We start from the raw sequence: 21,317 nt of genomic DNA on the forward strand, positions 1-21,317 counted from the left end.
GCGCAGCCATTAACAAATCTGACTAGGAACCATGAGGTTGAGGGTTCGATCCCTGCCCTTGCTCAGTGGGTTACCTATCTGGCGTTGCCGTGAGCTGTGGTGTAGGTTGCAGATGCGGCTCGGATCCTGCGTTGCTGTGGCTCTGGCGTAGGCCGATGGCTACAGCTCTGATTCGACCCCTAGCCTGGGAACCTCCATATGCCGTGAGAGCAGCCCAAGGAAATAGAAAAAAGACGCACACACAAAAAAAAAAAGAAAAATAAGTTTAGGTATATCATATTGTAGTCCAAATATCCATTCTCTCTTCAGTTCCCAGTATTTACCTAAGTACGTGACTGCCCCCCCAAAAGACAACATTTTCTATCTCTCAATTTTTCAATGAGGTGTGACATGTGACTAAATTCTGGCCAGTGGGAGGTAAGCAAAGATGGTATGGGTAATTCCCGGCAATATCTCTGAAGCAAAGGAGGGGGGAGCCTGCCCTTTTCCTTCTCTTTTATTGTTCTTGTTTTCAGATGCGAATGTAATGCCATGAGCAGTTATCTTAGATCATGATCCTGGGAAAAGAGGCCACAAACAGCAAAAAACATAACTTAGAAAAGAGACAGGGTCCCTGACACTGCGGTGTACCACCTAGCTCTGTATACCTACCTTAGGACTTATTGGTAAAACAGAAAAATTGTTTCATCCTGTTTAAATTGGTATTATTTTTTTCTTTTGTTAGTAACACTCAAAAGTAACTGTAAATGATACAAGTTGACAAGCAGTGTATTCCTGCATTGTCCAAATACAAAAGTCACCAGCATTGCGGCTATCAAATAAAAATCAATTAAATTTAAAACTCAGTTTTCAGTTCCATTAGCCACATTCCAAGTGCTCGAAAGTCATAATTAGCTAGTGGCTACCTTATTGGGCAGTGAGGATAAAGAACATTTCCATCATTACAGAAAAGTTCTGTTTGACAACCCAATGCACACAACATTCTGTCGTTTTTAAAGACCGTGCATGTTTATGTGTACGTGAGTGTAGAAAGATAGAGAAGAGCGTAAAAGATAAGAGAAATAAATGTTAAGAATGTTGTTATCTGAAAGCTAGGATTATAGGTGATTTTATTTTCTTTATGTTCATCAACACCATTAGACTATTTTATAACTAACATTTTTTAATCTTTTGCTGAGGTATGAGCTGCATGTTTAAAAAATTCATCCATTGCAATCATTCTATGATTTTTTTGGAAATTTATAAAGTTTTACAACCATCACCAAAATCTGGTTTTAGAACATTTTGTAACTGCTAAAATTCCCTTATCTGATTACGGTCAGTCTCTGCTCCTGCCCAGGCCCTAGGTAGCTACTCATATTATTTTTATAATAAGAAAAGTATTTTTGGAAACATACCAGTTTTATCAAGTTCCTTTTGTTCAGCCTTAGTCGAAATTTGGGACCATATTTCATTCTGGAGTTTTTTCAAGAAGTTGTTAGTATAATTTCCCAAGTCTGCATAGGATTCTAGCATGGAGATTGTCTGTCTTGGAGGGTAAGACGCTATTTCTTCTAACTGGGTCTTGTTGGCCCCGTGGATGCCCATGGCGAACACAGTTACATCGTCCAGCCGGAGATTCAGGGTGGCCTCACGCACTTCGTCATCTGATGGCCTGTTAGTGACCAAGACTGCAATCTGAGGAACTCCCAGCGCCCTTCTGCTGCCACTTGATGCTGAGAAGCCTTCTCTCCTCATCTTCTCAACAGCAGCCCCAACATTGGACTTCCCAGCCCGCAAGGAAAGCTTCTGGATTTGCTTCTGAAATTCAGCCTGGCTTGTGCTTGATTTCAGAACAGAAAGGGTCTCGGCTCTGTCACTGTAACTCATAAGTCCAAGCCGCAGGCAATTGTCTTTCACATCCATGTAAGAGGTGATATTTTTCAGAAAGTTCTGCAGGTTCCTTAAATTCTGACTGGTCCCGACAGACTCATCCACCAGGAATATGACATCAGCAAGCGAATCTTTCTCACAGGCCCTGAGGAAGGGGCCTTTGGAGAGAGAAAAAGTATGCAGGTTAGAACAAACCCCTGGCCTGGGGGGAGAAAGGCACTCTAAAGATTGTCAAAAGGGATTAATGAAAGTAGAGGCAGTCATGAGAAGTACAGTGAGTTTTTTTTGTGTGTGAACAAAAGATAAAAATTCTGAGTAAGAGTTGCATTGGTCATTGACTTCAGAGGCTTTGCAATGTGCTACCTTCTGTCTGAAGAACACTTCTTACCAGCGTTCCTACCACACATCCATCACTATGGTCCCTTCCTGACCACCACCCCCAACAGCATGACCACCACCACCAACCTTTGTCAACCACAACCACCACCTCCAAGTCCACTACTACCAGTACGAGCCACCACCACAATCACCACCATCACTTTTAAATGCTGGGATGTAGGTATGCATTAGTGGAAATAGCTCTGACCTCAAGGAGCTCATATTCTATGGGGAGGGCAGATGAAGAGATTATATTATTTCAGACCATAACAAATGCTAGCAAGGAAATAAAACAGGTGACTCAACTGAATTACCCGATGCTGGAGCTATGGGGCGAGGAATAACATCTCTGAGAAATAAATCAGGGAAGACCTCTCTGAAAGGATCACATTTAGGCTGAGATATTAATGAAGAGAAAGATTCAGCTACTTGTTTGAAAGGAAGAGGAATCCTGGCAGAAACAATAGCAAGAAATAGAAACAAGCAAGAAGCTCAGAGTGGCTGGAGCCAGGAGTGAGGGAAACAATGGTGGATGAGGTCAGAGGGAGGCAGGGTAAAAATCATACAGGACTCACTTGATCTTATTTAAACCTTTTAAATATCGCCCCAGTTGCTGAGGGGAGATAATGAAAAATTCATTAAAAAACAATTGTCCTAGTTCAGGAAAGAGATAACAGTTCTTGGACAAGGATAGAGTAGATTACAACAAGAGTAAAAATAACAACATGAATTAAAGGTAGAAAAGAGAGGACTTGATTATAAATTAGATACACGTGTTGAAGACAAAAACAGAAGTGGTGAAAACTCCTAGGGTTTTGACTCAAACAACTGAGTGGATGGTGGTGGCATCTTTTTCCAAAGCAAAGACAGTAGGAATAACAACTTGTAGGGGGTTCAAGAGCTCCATTTCAGACATGCTAGGTTTGAAGATGCCAGGTAAGCAACTGGTTGTTTAAATATGGAATTCAGGGGAGAGTACACTGTATCCACACAAATGCCCACTCCAGGCACAGGTGGAGGAACCATAACTGCGGGGAGTGCAGCCAAGAGTTAAGCTCAATCATGCCAAGAACTATCCATGGGATTGTGAACTCTGGAAACCAGAAAACAAGTCTCACTTATCTCTACCACTCCAGTGCCTTGCAGAGCTCAGAAATATTTGTGGAATTACAAGTAATTCTCATAAATCTACCAATGTACACTGAACCCCACACAGTGGTGAAAATTAATTCCCAGCATGGCCTGTTCAGCTCCATATTTATTTGCAAATAGCTGTTTAATTAATGACAGTAAACTGTGTGCCAGACACCATAAAAGCCATCTCACCTATATCATAAGGTAGGCACAATTATCCTCACTTTGTAGGTAAGGAAACAGAAGCTCAGAGGTTAAGCAACTTACTCAAGTCCCTTAGTGGCCAAGCCAGGGTTTGAACTAACACTCCAAAGCTCTTACTCTTAACCTCTAAAGGCAAGGATAGGGTTCTGCCAAACAAACCTGTGTTGTACTATATACTGCTGTGAAATAAATCAGGCACAGTGAGAGAAACATGATCTGTACACAGTCTTCAAAGAAGGTGGTAAAGCCCTATTGTCCTGGAGAGCTCAGGCTACCAAAAGGTTAGAAGTTTCCCAAGGGGGAGGGTCACAGGAGGGTTTTTTCTCTGGGACAAGAATCACATATGCTGTGAGAACAGCTATTTCCCTTAAGGCAGGAAGAGTGGAGGTAATGGGAAACCTGGTACCTCAGGGGCACCACTAACTGTGACAGAGCCTTACAGATACTCACTGAAACCCATTTCTTCTTCTTGCTCATAAGCTAGCCCTGATTTCCCAGCCTCACTTGCAATTAGGTGTGGCCATGGGACAAATACCCGGCTAATGAAATGTGAGCAGAAGTGGTGTGTGTCTCTTTCAAGTTCAGCCCATAAAACCATCCCATGAGCAGTCTTCATCTTTTTTCCCTTCTACTGGCTGTATACAATTCCCATGGCACCTTGAAATATATTTGAAAACAGAAGAGCCACAACCAACCTAAGCACCGCAATAGAGGAAAGACAACTGGTCAACTTGAGTACTAGCCCTGTAATGATACAAGGGAAATAAATAAACTTCTTACTTTTCAGGAAGTCTATTTATTATTAAGACATAGCTTTGTCTGACTACAAAATCAACCCATAGCAATAGTCAAGGAATTGGTGAATGGTAGAGCAGGAAAAAAGTTTCAAATCATCCCAGGACTCTTAGCTTACGAATGAGGATGCTGATGCAAGGCTCAGAGAGATAACACTTCCTCAAGTTCATAGTAAGCTAGTGGCATTGTCTATGTTCTTTTGACCTGTGGTCAGGGCACTTAGTACCACACCAAGTGGCTTCCTTGAGTCTTGGAACTGGATACCAGCTCCTCAGAATGGCCTATCATTATCAACTGAGCACAGAGGCATCCAGGAAAACCAATTTGCTGGGGAATCATTCTACCCTACTCTTAAGAGAATATCCAGACCCCACCACCATCAGTGCATCATACTGAGCACAGCCTTTGAGCTGTGTATCTTTTTTTTTTTTCTCACCTACTCATTAGCTGTACACATGTGGCTTCCTGTCTCACTTTACTCTTTCTTTACTAATGCTTCCTAGGATTCCCTCCCAAATAAACTATTTGTACTCAATGGTCTTTTGGTTAGGTGGTCTTCATATAGAACTTCCCTAAGATGTATATAAAGCATTTTTCAAATGACAAGTTGTGAGTCATGGGAGCTTTAAGTATCCTTCCTTTTAGCCTAGGGAATCAAGAATGAAAGTTGATGAGAAGGGGGTCTTCTGCATTTCTGCATGCAATACAGAGCTTTCTGGTCAGTGGCAACTTAGGGATAATAAGAAATTACTCTCTGTATCTGAACACATGGGGATGGGGCACCTTTTCAATCAAGGGCTTCCTTACCTTGTATATCAGTGTGAGCTTCACCCTCCTTGTACTGAATTGCTTCCTTGAGGACCTGCGTCATGTTTTGGGAGAAGGCGCTGAGGTCTCTGACTGTTCGGAGGTTGTAGTGGAACTGGCCCGTGGCCATGGCCTTCAGGGTCTCCTCGGACACCCTCTGCATCCCCACAGAGATAATCCTCACTCCATCTTTGCGCAGGGCCTCAGCGGCCTCTTCCACAGCATCCTCGGAGTCGGCGGAAGCCAGGACCACCAGGATTGGGGGGAACTGTTTCCTGTCCCTTCCATTGGAGAAGTAGGTCCTGTGTACCTCCCGGAGTGCGTTTCCGATGCGCAGGGAGCCACCCAGGAACCCGAAGTTCTTCTTGAGGTGGTTCAGCATGGGGCCTTTGCTCTTGAAGGTGTTGAGCTGGAATTCTGTGTGGAGTTTATCACTATACTGAGCCAGGCCCACATGATACTTATCGGTCTCTATCGGGAGGCTGTTGATCATCTTATTGATGAATGTCTTCATGTATGGGAAGGACTTAGTTCCCAGGTGGTCGGAGCTGTCCACCAGAAACACCACATCGGCATACTCAGGGCCTGGCCCTATCAAAATAAAATGACAACAAACCCAAATGAGGTGATGGCTCGCCTTGGTGTTTTAAGTTTTAACCACCATGCTCTTTGAGCCTATGCCCTAGTGTTAAAGGTAACTCGGAGTCCCGAGGAAAGTGTCTTCTGGAGATCAAAAGGAAGGAACTGTACTGTGCGTGTGAAAATATCAAACAAGAGGACTTCTGTACAGTTGGTAAAAGATTTTTCTTTCTTAACTCTACACCAGAGGCAACTGATATCCTTTTCCTTTTTGTTTGTGGAGCCCCAAACTCTGATATTGTATTAAAATAATAAAAACATTAGAGTTGCCTGGTGACTCAGCAGGTTAAGGATCTGGTGTTGTCACTACTGTGGCACAGGTTCGATCCCTGGTCCAGGAACTTCCACATGTGGTAGATGCAGAAAAAGTAATAATAAACAACATGATGCCATAAAGCCTTCAAGTGGAGCTATAGCAACTTTTAAAACAGCATCCAGTGAGCAGCTGTCTTGGGTTGGAGAGCAGAGAGGCAGATCTGAGACAGGGGCTTGACTGAGGAGAAGCAGAGGAAGAGAAGCGGTTCTGAAGCAAAGCAAGGTGTGGCTGAATCTCAGGGAACTCTGGAGCATCCCTTATACCAGAGCGTCCCTCTTTGGGGCAAGAAGGACTGCTTTTGTATTTGTCTATCAGTCACTCACTGCAGACTTTCCCCAAGAATTGGAGGGAAGGGGTGGAGAATTATGGGCATAACCTCCTGGGTAGGTAGCTCTGGGAAATCTAAGAGCAGTTATCTGAGAAAGCAGGTTATGGCTGTGGGCTGTTATAGTCAATACTCACGGCAGCTGGGGGTGGAGGAGTGTGTACCAGCCTGAGAGAGGGCATCTGGACAAGGGAAGGACAAGGGAAGGCCACACCAGCACTGACATTAGCAGTTGTGGTCCGTCACCTCCAACCTCCCAATTAGGGATTAGGGTAAATGTCTAACTAAGCAAGACATTTCCTTCAAGTGAGCCCAAAATTAATCAGGAAATCCCAGGGTAGCACAGGACAGTTAAAAATACATCTTTAAATGATGTTTTTAATAATTACAGAAGAGTAAAAAACCTAGCTTTCATATTCTATTTCATATGTATATATAATTTTCCTCTGTGGGGTTCCTTTTTCTCCTTTTCTTGCATTTAGTAAGGCCAAGCTGCGAACTGACCTATAAAACAAGTGGCTTGACTCTATTCATGGAGACGTGGAGCACTAGGACTGAAGCAAATCAATGAATAATTAAAGCTTTTTAGCCAGGTGCAGCATAATTCATGACTTTCGCCCATGTCTTTCTGTCATCTTTGAAAGGTTAAGTTTGCTTGATTTTACATATCACCAACTACAAATAAATGCTGTCTACTTTGATTTTTTAGTAAATAAATAAATTTTTATTTCTATTTATTAAACATTTGTTGAGACATAAAATATGTATTTGTGATTTCCCAAATAATAATAAACATAAGATACACTGGTACCTGGGCTCTGATCTGTCAGTGTTTCAGTCCAAAAGATTAGGACAAATATAATTGTCAGGCTCTTCATTTTGTGAGTGAAATTTTCTTTCTTTTACTCTGTAAAGAAAAATGGTATTTACAATATGAAAAATCTCAGTGTATAACAAGAATTAACTACAGGGAAAGATGGGTCAGCGTACAATACACTGTAAACAAGTATTTTTCAAAGCAATGTTAGATGTATTTAAAACATTAACCAAGCATTTGAGTATTTGTTGAAAACATATAATGCTAATGTTTGCTGAGTCCTTACCACGGCTCAGATACTTTTCTCAGTGCTTTTTAAGGATCATATTATTTAATCATCACAATGCACTTACAGGGACATAAATTACTACAGCTGCATCACAGATAAGGAAACAGGCACAGTGTGGCTTGGTACGTGGTGAGTCCCATCCTAACCCAGACAAGATGATTGCAGAGCCCAAGCTCTTAGCCACTGTGCTATCATCTATACAAAGATTTTATACAAAAGCTGCAGAATTTATGCAGTCGTTATTCTTTACCCTCTATTTTTATGTCAATAATGACGAATGTATGCTTACAACTTGACTCAAAAACTGAACAGCCACTCATATTTCTTTCTTCATAAATCCTTGTGAAAACTGTTCTCTCATGTGTGGTTATATTCAGTCTTATAAATTACTTTAGCATCAGTATTTCTCTCAATGCACTCACAATCAGAAATCTTCACAAGAAATTATAATCTTATCAAATTCCACCAAATCAAAGTTGTTCTTATTAACAGGGAAATAGATAAATGCCCAGCACTCAAAAACAGAAATGCTTTCAGTGAGATACCAAAGGTATAAAGGCTGGATTTTATTCTAGAGTTGACCTTTCCAGCAGTTCTTTTGAAACTGCTAATCATGCAAGAATATTGAGAGAATCGCTGGAAGCTAGATTTGGAAGATTCCCTACAGATCAGTTAGACTAAACCCTTATTTTTCCAAGGAAGAAGTCAAGGATCCCCAGTAGTTAGTGGCTAAATCATGCTATCAATGACTTTCGAATCTATACTCATCATATTCTAATATACCATATATTTTACTTATTCATTAATTTTATTACTGAGATTTAACTAACAGTCTATAAAATTTACCCTTTAAAGTGGATAATTCAATGTGTTTTAGTATATTAAGAGGATTTGCATCCATTATAATTAATTCTGGACATTTTTAGGGCCCCTAGAGAAACCCCATACCCATTAGCAGTTACTCTCAATTCTCCCCTTCTCTATAGATTTACCCATTCTGGACATTAATATAAATAGAACCATAGAACATGTCACATTTTGTGTCTGAATTTTTTCTTTTTTCTTTTAAATTTTATGGCTTTACCTGTGCCATATGGAAATTCCCAGGCCAAGGACTGAACCCAAGCCACAGTTGCGATTTATGCCACCACTGGGGCAATGCCAAATCTTTTAACCAACTGCACCAGGCCAGGGGTTGAAATTGCACCTCTGCAGGGGCCCAAACCACTGCAGACAGTTCCTTAAATCACTTTGCCATGGCAGGAACTGCTGAATTTTTCATTTAACATAATGTCTCCAAGATTTATCAATGTTGTGACAAATATCAGTACTTCATTCTTTTTATGTCAGAGTAATATTCTACTGTATGGATATACAATATTTTAAAAACTTATTTATTAGTTGGTAGATATTTGGGGTGTTTCTACCTTTTGGCTGTTGTGAATATTGCTACTATAAACATTCATATACAAGTTTTTGTTTGGATATATGTTTTAATTTTTCTTGGGTAGATACCTAGGAGTAGAATTTTTGATCTTATGGTAACATTATGTTTAATATTTTTGAGAAACTGCCAAATTGTTTTCTAAAGTAGCTATATCATTTTACATTCCTATCAGCAAGGTATAAAGTTTCCAGTTTTTCCACATACCCAACAACACTTGTTACGGTCTTCTTTTTAAAAATTATACTCATTCTAGTGGTTGTAAATGGTGCCATAAGGTGTTTTGATTTGCATTTCCCTAATAATGAATGACATTGAGCATCTTTTCATGTACTGACTGGTCATTTTATATATTCTTTGGAGATATATGTATTCAAATACTCTGCCAATTTTTAACTATCCTATTTGTCTTTTTATTGTTGTGTCATAAGATTTCTTCATATACTCTAGATATCAAACACTTATCAGATATATGATATGCAAATATATCCTGCCCACTCTGTGGGTTGTATTTTCACTTTCTTAACGGTAACGTTGAGGTACAAGTGATTTCATTTTTTTTATTTTTTATTTTCCCACTGTACAGCAAGGGGGTCAGGTTATCCTTACATGTATACATTACAATTACATTTTTCCCCCACCCTTTGTTCTGTTGCAACATGAGTATCTAAACATTGTTCTCAGTGCTATTCAGCAGGATCTCCTTGTAAATCTATTCTAAGTTGTGTCTGATAAGCCCAAGCTCCCGATCCCTCCCACTCCCTCCCCCTCCCATCAGGCAGCCACAAGTCTCTTCTCCAAGTCCATGATTTTCTTTTCTGAGGAGATGTTCATTTGTGCTGGGTATTATTTTTATTTTTATTTTTAAATTTATTGGAGTGGTTGACTTAAAATGTTGAGTTAGTTTCAAGTATACAGAAATGTGAACAGTCATACATATAAATATGTCCATTTTTCCCATATACATTATTACAAACTATTGAGTAGATTTTCCTTAATCATCTATTTTATACAGTAGTGTGTATAAACTGTCTTGATGACTATAGATTTGTAATATAGTCTGAAGTCAGGAAGCCTGTTTCTTCTATTTCTTTTTTTTTTTTTTTTCAATATGGCTTTGGCTATACAAGGTCTTTTGTGTTTCCATACAAATTTTAAAATATTTTGTTCCAGTTCTGTGAAGAATGTCGTTGGTGACTTGATAGGGATTGCACTGAATGTGTAGACTGCTTTGGGCACTATAATCATTTTGACAATATTGATTTTTCCAATTCAAGAGCATGTTACATCTTTCCATCTGCTTGTGTTGTCTTTGATTTCTTTGATCATCATTTTATAGTTTCCAGAGTACAGGTCTTTTGTCTCTTTAGGTAGGTTTATTCCTAGGTATTTTAATTTTTTTGATGCAATGTTAAATGGGATTGTTCCCCTAATTTCTCTTTTTGACCTTTCATTATTATATGAAGGTATAGAAATGCAAGAAATTTCTGTGTATTAATTTTGCACCCTTCAACTTTACCAAATTCGTTGATGATTTCTAACAGTTTTCTAATAGCATCTTTAGTATTTTCTATGTCTAGCATCTTGTCAGTGGAGTACTTTAACACCCCACTTAAATCTATGGACAGATCATCCAAACAGAAAATTAATAAAGAAACAGGCCATAAATAAACCCTTGATCAGATAGACTTAACTGATATTTATATAACAGCAGCAGAATCTGTACTCTTCTCAGGTGCACATGGAACTTTTTCCAGGATAGATCACATCTTGTGCCACAGATCAAGTTTTGGTAAATTTTTAAAAAACTGAAATTATATCAAGCATTTTTTTCCAACAACAATGCTATGAGACCAGAAATCAACTACAAGAAAAAAATAGAAAAAAAACAAAAAACTCCCAGAAGCTGAAGAATATGTTACTAAACAACCAATGGATCACTGAAGAAATCAAAGAGGAAAAAAAAATACTCAGAGAAGAGACAAGTGACAATGAAAATATGACAATCCAAAATCTATCGGACACAGCAAAAGCAGTTCTGGGAGGGAAGCTTATAGCAATACAATCTCATCTCAGGAAACAAGAAAAAGCTCAAGTAAAATCTAATATTACACCTAAAGCGACTAGAGAAGGAATAACAGACAAAGCCCAAAGTTATTAAAAGGAATGAAATTGTAAAGATCAGGACAGAGGAGAGGAAGGATCAAGATGGCAGAGGAGTAAGATGTCACACTCACCTTCTCCAACAAACACATCAAAAAAACATAACTACATGGGAACAGTTCACACAGAACATCTACTGAATGCTGGCAGAAGAACTTAAACCTCCAGAAAGGGAAAGAAACCCTCCATAAAACTGGTTAGAACAAAAGGAAGAAACAGAGAGAGAGAGAAAAAAGAAATCAGGACTGGACTAGCACTCCTGAGAGGGAGCTGCTAAAGAGAAAAGGAACCCACACCCTGGGAAGCCACCTAACTGATGAGATCAGCTGGGATGGAGGGACCTCAAATTCTCCTAAAAGAGCACAGCAGCTGGACTGAGGAGGCAAAGCAAAGTGAGAGCCACACAGATTATCTGCATCACTGCCACAGACAGCAGAGCCTGAGACGTTCAGGCAGGGCCTAGGCACTGAGACTCAGCCTTGGGAGGCCAGTTCCAGGGTTGGCTGTGTGAAGACATCCTGAGGGGCTAGGGAGTAGTGTGCCAAGGGTTGGCTGGGGAGCAGAACACCACAGCCAAAGGAACAAGGAGGAGGTCTGGGCACACAAAAGAAGCAAGGCACCATTGTTAGGGAGGGTAAGAGGAGAAGGGGTGGACTGTCATAGGAATCTCTCTGCCAGTGCATCTAAGGGCTCTTAGAGGGTGGGGTACCTCTGGCACAGGATACAGGTGGTGAGAGGCCACTTGCTTAGGCTACTGGAAACCGGTGCCACTTGTGCAGGATACCAGTGGTCAGACACCCCTTGTGTGGGCCAAGGGAAGCAGGGGGCTAAGCACGACACAGTGCCTCTTGTGTGATCTACAGGCAGCAGGGATAATCCGCAGAAGTCATCTCAGAAACCAGAAGGAGGCATGGCCCACCACCACTAGGAGTCTGTGAACAGGCTCCACCTGTGGCCCCAGTCACCTCAGAGGTCAGCAAATAAGAGGGCACTGCAACAGACCACCACCCATTGTTGCTCTCACTCCCCCAGGAACACACCCACCCTGCTGCTGCCCCTGCCAAATGCTCAGGGCAGTGCCCACACATCCCTGATCACTGTCACTTCCCAGGACCTGGCAACTAGGAGCAGCCTGTGCACACCTCCTTCATGGGCTAAGCAGGACAGGGTGCATTGTGCATGGTATACAGGTGTCTGGAGCAAACCACCACAGTTATCTCTGACTCCAGAGGTGGGTGTGCCCTGCCACCACTATGGGTCAATTAACTGGCACAACTTGTGGCCCCAATCACCTCAGAAGGCACCACAGAGGAGGGGATTCTGACTGAACACCACCCGTTCTTGCTCTCACTCTCCTGGGAACTCACACACCCTGCCACTGCCACTGCCACTGCCAAATGCCTCAGGAATGGACTAAATCTGACAGAGGCTAATTAACACTTCCCAGAGCCCTGCAACTAGGAGTAGCCTGCACCATCTTCCTGCAGCTCCTTGCTACTGTCAAGAGCCCAGCAACCAGGCACTGACTACTGGCCCTGCCCACTGCATCCATCACCCTGGTAACACCCTCAGGGGGATAACAACCTGCTCACACCAAAGAAAGAGACAGCAAATGTTCAAACTCCCACACAAAAATTAAATAGTAGACCCCCACAAAATCCAAAGGGGTGCTCTTGCTTATAAATAGCCAGCCAAGACTATAGTAGTTGATTTCCTAAACTCACAAAATAAGAAAAATATATGCGAAATGAAGCTGCTCAGGAGCCGTTCCCAGTTAAAAGAATAGAATTCACCTGAAGCAGCAAACAATGAAACAGACCTCTGCAGTCTTATAGACACTGAATTCAAAAGGTAGAGAGTGAAAACACTGAAGGAATAAAGGGTGAATATGAAGGGATTAAGAGAAGAAGAAGGAACACTCCCAAACATTCTATGACACCACCATCACCCTAATACCAAAGCCAGACAAAGATACTACCAAAAAATAAAATTATAGGCCAATATCTTTGATGAATATAATTGCAAAAATTCTCAACAAAATTTTAGCCAATCATATCCAATAACATAAAAAAATGTCATACACCATGACCAAGTGGGATTCATCTGAAGTTCACAAGGATGGCTCAACATATGAAAATCAACATCATACACCACATTAACCAAAGAAAAGTCAAAAACCACATGATCATCTCAATTGATGCAGCAAAAGCATTTGACAATGTCCAACATCTATTTATGATAAAAAAAAAACCTCTTACCAAAGTGCATATAGAGGAAACATACTTTAACATTAAAAAAGCCATTTATGACAAACCCACAGAAAATATAATATGGAGAAAACTGAAAGCCGCCCCACTAAAATCTGGAACAAGACAAGGATGCCCATTCTTACCACTTTTATTCAACATAGTATTGGAAGTCCTGGACAGAGCAATCAGACAAACTAAAGAAATAAAAAGTTATCCAAATTGGAAGAGAAGAGGTAAAATTGTCACTCTATGCAGATGGCATGATTCTATAAATAGAAAACCCTAAGCATACACCCAAAACTACTCAAATTGATCAACGAATTCAGGAAAGTAGCAGGATACAAGATTAACATTCAGAAATCAGTTGCATTTCTGTATACTAATAAGTAAGTATTAAAAAAAGGAATATAAAAATACAATACTTTTAAAATTGCACCCCCCAAAAATTAAACACCTAGGAATAAACCTGACCAAGGAAGTGAAAGACTTAAACGCCGAGAACTATAAAACATTAATCAATGAAGTTAAAGAGAATTCAAAGAAATGGAAAGATATTCCATGCTCCTGGGTTGGAAAAATTAATATTGTAAAAATGGCCATACTACCCAAAGCAATCTATGGATTCAAAGCAATTCCTATTAAGTTACCCATGACATTTTTCATAGAACTAGAAAAAAACAAGCCAAAAATTTATATGGAACAACAAAAGACCCAGAATTGCCAAAGCAATCCTGAGGAACAAAAACCAAGCAGGAGGCATCTCTCTCCCAGACTTCAGGCAATACTACAAAGCCACAGTCATCAAGACAGTGTGGTACTGGTACCAAAACAGACAGACAGACCAACGGTACAGAATAGAGAACCCAGAGATAAACCCAGACACCTATGGTCAATTAATCTTTGACAAAGGAGGCAAGAACATAACATGGGAAAAAGAAAGTCTTTTCAGCAAGTATTGCAGGGAAACCTGGACAGCCGTGTGCACATCAATGAAACTAGAATAAACCCTCACACCATGCAAGAAAATAAACTCAAAATGGCTGAAAGACCTAAATATAAGACAAGACACCATAAAACCCCTGCAAGAGAACATAGGCAAAACATTCTCTGACATCAACCTTACAAATGTTTTCTCAGGTGAGTCTCCCGAAAAAACAGCAATAAGAGCCAAAATAAACCAATAGGACCTAATCAAACTGACAAGCTTTTGCACAGCAAAGGAAACCCAAAAGAAAACAAAAAGACAACTTACAGAATGGGAGAAAATAGTTTCAAATGATGCAACTGACAAGGGCCTAATCTCTAAAATATACAAGCAACTTATACAACTCAACAGTGAAAAGTCCAACAACCCAATGGAAAGATGGGCAAAGGACCTGAATAGACATTCCTCCAAGGCAGATGTACAGATGACCAACAATTGCATGAAAAAATGTTCAACATCCCTGATTATTAGAAAAATGCAAATCAAAACTACCATGAGATACCACCTCACACCAGTCAGAACAGCCATGATTAATAAGTCCACAAAGAACAAGTGCTGGAGGGAGTGTGGAGAAGAGGGAACCCTCCTGCACTGTTGATGGGAAAGTAAGCTGGTACAACCACTATGGAGAACAGTATGTATTTACCTTAGAAGATTATAAAAAGACAGAAATATAGATCAGTGGAACAGGATAGAAAGCCCAGAATTAAACCCATGCACCTACAGCCAACTCATCTATGACAGAGGAGGCAAGAATATACAATGGAGAAAGGACAGCTTGTTCAATAAGTGGTGCTGGGAAAACTGGACAGCCACATGTAAAAGAATGAAATTAGAACACTCCCTAACATCATACACAAAAATAAACTCAAAATGGATTAAAGACCTAGATATAAGACCAGACACTATAAACCTCTTAGAGGAAAACATAGGCCAAACACGCTCTGACATAAACGACAGCAACATCGTCTCAGATCCACCTCTTAGAGCATGGACAATAAAAACAAAAATCAATAAATGGGACCTAATCAAACTTAAAAGTGTCTGCACAGCAAAGGAAACCCTAAACAAAATGAAAAGACAATCCACAGAATGGGAGAAAATCTTTGCAAATGAATCAACTGACAAGGGGTTAATCTCCAAAATCTATAAACATCTTCTGCAGCTCCATACCAAAAAAAACAAACAACCCCATTAAAAAATGGGCAGAAGATTTAAATAGACAGTTCTCCAAAGCAGACATACAGATGGCCAAAAGACACACGAAAAGATGTTCAACATCACTCATTATTAGAGAAATGCAAATCAAAACCACCCTGAGGTACCACCTTACACCAGCCAGAATGGCCATCATCCAAAAGTCTACAGACAAGTGCTGGAGAGGGCGTGGAGAAAAAGGAACCCTATCACACTGTTGGTGGGACTGTAAATTGGTGCAACCACTGTGGAAAGCAGTATGGAGATTCCTCAGAAAACTAAAAATAGAACTGCCATTTGACCCAACAATCCCACTCCTGGGCATCTATCCAGAGAAAACCACAACTCTCAAAGACTCCAATGTTCATTGTAGCACTATGTGCAATAGCCAAGACATGGAAACAATCTATATGTCCATCGACAGAGGAGTGGATCAAGAAGTGGTACATATACACAATGGAATATTACTCAGCCATTAAAAGGAACGAAATACCAGCATTTTTAGCAACATGGATGGACCTAGAATTTATCATGCTGAGTGAAGTCAGCCATAAAATGAGACACCAACATCAAATGCTTTCACTGACATGTGGAATCTGAAAAAAGGACAGACTGAACTTCTTTGCAGAACAGATGCTGACTCACAGACATTGAAAAACTTATGGTCTCCAGAGGAGAGAGTTTGGGGGGTGGGGGGATGTGCTTGGGCTGTGGGATAGAAATCCTGTGAAATTGGATTGTTATGATCATTATACAACTACTGATGTGATAAATTCATTTGAGTAATAAAAAAAATTTAAAAAGAAAAATAAAATAAAATTATACATAGAACTACCATATGACCCAGCAACCACATTCTTGGGCATATATCCAGACAAAACTTTCCTTAAAAAAGACACATGCACTTGCATGTTCATTGCAGCACTATTCACAATGCCCAAGACATGGAATCAACCCAAATGTCCACTGATAGATGATTAGATCAGGAAGATGTCACACACACACACACACACACACACACACACACACACACACAATGTAATACTACTCAGCCATAAAAAAGAACAAAATAATGCCATTTGGAACAACATGGATGGAACTAGAGACCCTCATCCTGAGTGACGTAATTCAAAAAGAGAAAGACAAATACCATATGATATCTCTTATATCTGTAATCTAATATATGGTACAAATGAACCTTTCCACTTGGAGGACTTGGAGAATAGAAAATCATGGACTTGGAGAATAGACTGTGTTTGCCAAGGAGAAGGGAAGGGACTGGGAGTTACTGGGAGCTTGGGGTAAATAGATGCAGAATGTTTCCTTCGGGATGGATTAGCAATGGGATCTTCCTATGTAGTACTGGGAACTCTGTCTAGTCAATTATGATGGAACACGTAATGTGAGAAAAAATAATGTATACATGTATGTGTATCTGTGTATGTGTCACCATGTTGTACAGTAGAAAAAATATATATATAAAGAAATATTAAAAAATAAAAACATTCAAAATATAAAATAAATAAAACAAAGCATAAAACAAAAACAATGAAATACACTAGAAGGAATCAACTGTGACTTAGATATTATAGAAGAATGGATCAGTGAACTAGAAGACACAGTGGTGGAAATCACAAGTTGAACAGAAAACGGGGGAAATATTTTTTTAAGTAAGTCTTGTTTAAGACATATCTGGGACAGCATACCACATACTAATATTTGTACTATAGAAGTCACAAAGGAAAATACAAAAGGGAAGATGGCTTATTTTAAGAAATGATAACTGAAAACTTGCCTAACCAAGGAAAGGAAACACATCCAGGTCAAGAAAGCACAGAGAGTCTCAAACAAAATGAACCCAAAGAGATCCACACCAAGATACACTGTAATTAAAATGGTAAAAATTAAAGATTAGAGAGAATATTAAAAGAAGGAAAAAGTAACTAGTTACATTCAAGGGAACTCCCATGAGACTTACTTCTCAACAGAAACTATGTAAGCCACAAGGGAGTTGCATGATACATTTAAAGCAATGAAAGAAAAAAAAAAAAAAACCTATAACCAAAAACACTGTACCTGGCAAGGTTACAAATCAGATTTGAATAAGAGATGGAGAATTTTACAGATAAGCAAAAGCTAAAACAGTTTGGTACCACTAAACCACCTTCACAAGAAATGTTAAAGGGACATCTCAAAGGAACAAAGAAAATACCCCAACTAGAAATATAAGAGTGGGCATCCTTGTCTTGTTCCAGATTTTAGCAGGAAGGCTTTCAGCTTCTCTCCATTGAGTATAATATTAGCCGTGGGTTTGTCATAAATGGCTTTTATTATGTTAAGATATGTTCCCTCACTTTTAGTTTATGTGTCCTTTGTCCTAATGTGAGTCTCTTGTAGACAGCATATTGTAGGCTCTTTGTTTTTTTGTCAAAACATTAAATGTGCAGTGGGGGAAATAAAAAGATAGGGTGACTAGAATGTGACAAAATTAAGAGATCATCAATTAAATATATATATATATACACATATACACATGTGTGTATACACATTTATACACACACACCTCATTGTAACCACAAAGCAAAAATCTATAATAGATACCCATACACAAAAGGAAAGGAATCTAAATATAACACTAAAGATAGTCATAAAATCACCAAAGAGAGGGAAAGAAGAAACAAACAAAAACCTACAAAACAACCTCAAAACAATAAAATAGCAATAGGTACACAATACCGATAATTACTTTAAATGTAAATGAAGTAAAGGCTTTAATTAAAAGACACAGAGTGTCTGAATGGCATACAAAAGAAGACCCGTGTACATGTTGCCTACAAGAAACTCAATTCAGATCTAAATACACACACAGATTGAAAGTGAGGGTATGGAAAAAGGTATTCCATTCAAATGGAAAGCTGAGTTAGCGAAACTTTTATCAGACAAAGAACACTTTAAAGTGGAGACTTAACAAGAGACAAAGGAAGACATTACATAGTGATAAAGCAGTCATTCCAAGATGAAGGCATAACAATTGTAAATATATATACACCCTACACAAGTGCACCAAAATATATAAAGCAAATATTAACAAAGATAACGGCAGAAGTTGACAGTAACACAATAATACTAGGGAACTTGAACACCCCATTCACATTAATGGACAGTCATCCAGACAGAATCAATGCCATAAATTAAACATTAAACTACATGGACTTAACAGTTAGCTATAGAACATTCCATTCAAACACTGCAGAATATACATATTTTTTCAAGTATACATGGAACATTCTCCAAAACAGATCACATTATAAGCCATCAAAACAGTGGCACTGGCACAAAAACAGATATATAGATCAGTGGAACAGGATAGAAAGCTATCTGTGGAACAGAAACAGACTCATAGGATTTGAAAACAAACTTATGGTTACCAAAGGGCATAGACAGGGGGAGGGATGGATTGGGGTTTGGGACTGGCATATGCACATTGTATATGGAATGATTGGGCAATGGTATGCTGCTGTATAGCACAGGGAATTCTACCCAATTTTCTGCTTTTATGGATATTGCCAAACTGCTTTCCACAGGTTATATAACAAATAATACTTTAACTCTTATCCCCAAAGAGTGTGTTCCACTATTTTTAATTCACTGTCTTTTTTTCCAGCTTCTTGAGATATGATTGACATATAACATAAGTTTAAAGTATACAATATGATGTTTATTATATATATATGTATATATATAACAAAATTATTACTACCATAAGGTTAGTTAGCATACTCATCACCCTACAATGATAACTTTGTGTGGGCAGTGACAAATTTTAAGATCTAATCTTACAGAAATTTTCAAGTTTACTAGATTTATAGTCACCATACTATATATGACATGCTCAAAACTTGTTCATGTTATAAATGGAATTGTGTATCTTTAACCATCTTCACACATTTCCTCAGATGTACCCCTCCTCCACCCTTGGAAACCACCAATCTACCCTCTGTTTCTATGATTTCAGTTATTTTAGATTCCACATGTGATCATTTGTTGTTAGTGTATAAAAATTTTTGTATGTTGCAAATGGCAAGATTTCCTTCTGTTTATATCTGAATAATATTCCTCTGTGTGTGTGAGAGAGAGACAGAGACAGAGAGAGAAAGAGATTTTCTTGGTCCATTCATTGGCAAATCGTTACTTAGGTTGCTTCTGTGTCTTGGATATTATAAATAACGCTGCAATGAACATGGAGAAGCTGGTATGTCTTTGAGATAGTAATACTCAGAAGTGAAATTTCTGGATGATGTGATAATTCTTTTTTGTCTGTGCCCACGGCATAAGGAAATTCCTGGACCAGGGATTAAACCCACACCGCAGCAGTGACCTAAGCTGTTGCAGTGACAATGCCAGGTCCTTAATCCACTATCCCACAAGGGAACTCCTAACTTTAATTTTTGGAGGCACCATAGTGACTCCACCAATATACATTCCTACTAACAGTGCACAAAGGCTCCCTTTTCTCCAGACCTTTGCCAGCACTTTCTATCTCCTCTCTTTTTGATGACAATCCTCCCATCAGGTACGAGATGGCATCTCACTATGTCTTTGATCTGCATTCCTTGATGATTAGTTAAGTTGAGCACCTATTCATGTCCCTGTTGGCCATTTCAATATCTTAATGGGAAAAATGTCTATACAAGACCTTTGCCCATTTTTAATTTTTTTTCGTCTTTTTTTAGAGCCACACCTACAGCATATGGAATTTCCAAGGCTAGGGGTCAAATCAGAGCTGTAGCCTCTGGCCTATACTACAGCCATAGCGACGCAGGATCCCAGCCATGTCTGCAACCTACACCACAGTTCACAGCAACACCGGATCCTTAACCCACTGAGTGAGGCCAGGGGTCAAACCCACAACCTCATGGTTCCTAGTTGGATTTGTTTCTGCTGTGCCACAACAGGAAATCCCTTTTGCCCATTTTTAAACTTGATTATCTGTGTTTGTGTTTATGTTTTTGTTTTTTGGTTTGGGTTTTGCTTTTTTTTTCTCTTGGGTTGTATGAGGAACTCATACATTTTTTTATATTGGCACCTTATCATATATATGGTTTACAAATATTTTTTTCCCATTCTTTAGGTCACTTTTTCATTTTACTGATCATTTCTTTTGCTTGGCAGAAGCTTTTAGTTTGATGAAGTCCTACTTGCTTATTTTTTCTTTTGTTGCCTGAACATTTGGTGTCATAAACACAAAATAATTGTCACAAATGTCAGGGATGATTTTCCCTGTTTTCTTCTTGGAGTTTCATGGTTTCAGGCCTTACTTTTTTTTAAATGTTTATATAATGATTTTTATTTTTTCCATTATAGCTGGTTTACAGTGTTCTCTTAATTTTCTTTTTTTTCTTTTTTCAGCTGCCCCCAAGGCATATGGAATTTCCCAGGCCAGGGATTGAATTGGACCCCATAGTGCCAGGCTGGGGATCAAACAGAGACATGCTGGATTATTAACCCACTGCACCACAGCAGGAACTGATCAGGTCTTACATTTTAAGTGTTTAATCCTTTAAAGATTTGAAATATCTTTGTGAGTGGTAGAAGATAGGTGTCCAGTTTCATTTTTTGCATGAGGCTATTTTTCCAGCACTATTTATTGAGGAGACTTAGCCTTTGATTATTCTTGGCTCCCTTGTGATAAATTAATTGACT

The 21,317-nt window shown here is 39.2% G+C and overlaps 1 protein-coding gene across 7 annotated transcripts in view; it reads right to left on the bottom strand.

The window, feature by feature from the left end:
* The window catches only part of COL6A5 (collagen type VI alpha 5 chain), a 144,862-nt gene that overhangs the window by 98,667 nt on the left and 24,878 nt on the right, over window positions 1-21,317 (bottom strand). For all 7 annotated transcript variants that reach the window (XM_021071336.1, XM_021071337.1, XM_005669264.2 and 4 more), the window contains exons 2-4: window positions 7,282-7,377; window positions 5,191-5,781; window positions 1,398-2,030 (exon numbers count right to left, since the gene is read on the bottom strand). In XM_021071336.1, coding sequence (XP_020926995.1) covers window positions 1,398-2,030; window positions 5,191-5,781; window positions 7,282-7,348 — 1,291 coding nt within the window. In that variant the 5' untranslated portion in view covers window positions 7,349-7,377. The remainder of the gene's footprint in view (window positions 1-1,397; window positions 2,031-5,190; window positions 5,782-7,281; window positions 7,378-21,317) is intronic.

This window comes from Sus scrofa, chromosome 13, assembly GCF_000003025.6.
Source record: "Sus scrofa isolate TJ Tabasco breed Duroc chromosome 13, Sscrofa11.1, whole genome shotgun sequence".
In the NCBI taxonomy this organism is placed as follows: domain Eukaryota; kingdom Metazoa; phylum Chordata; class Mammalia; order Artiodactyla; family Suidae; genus Sus; species Sus scrofa.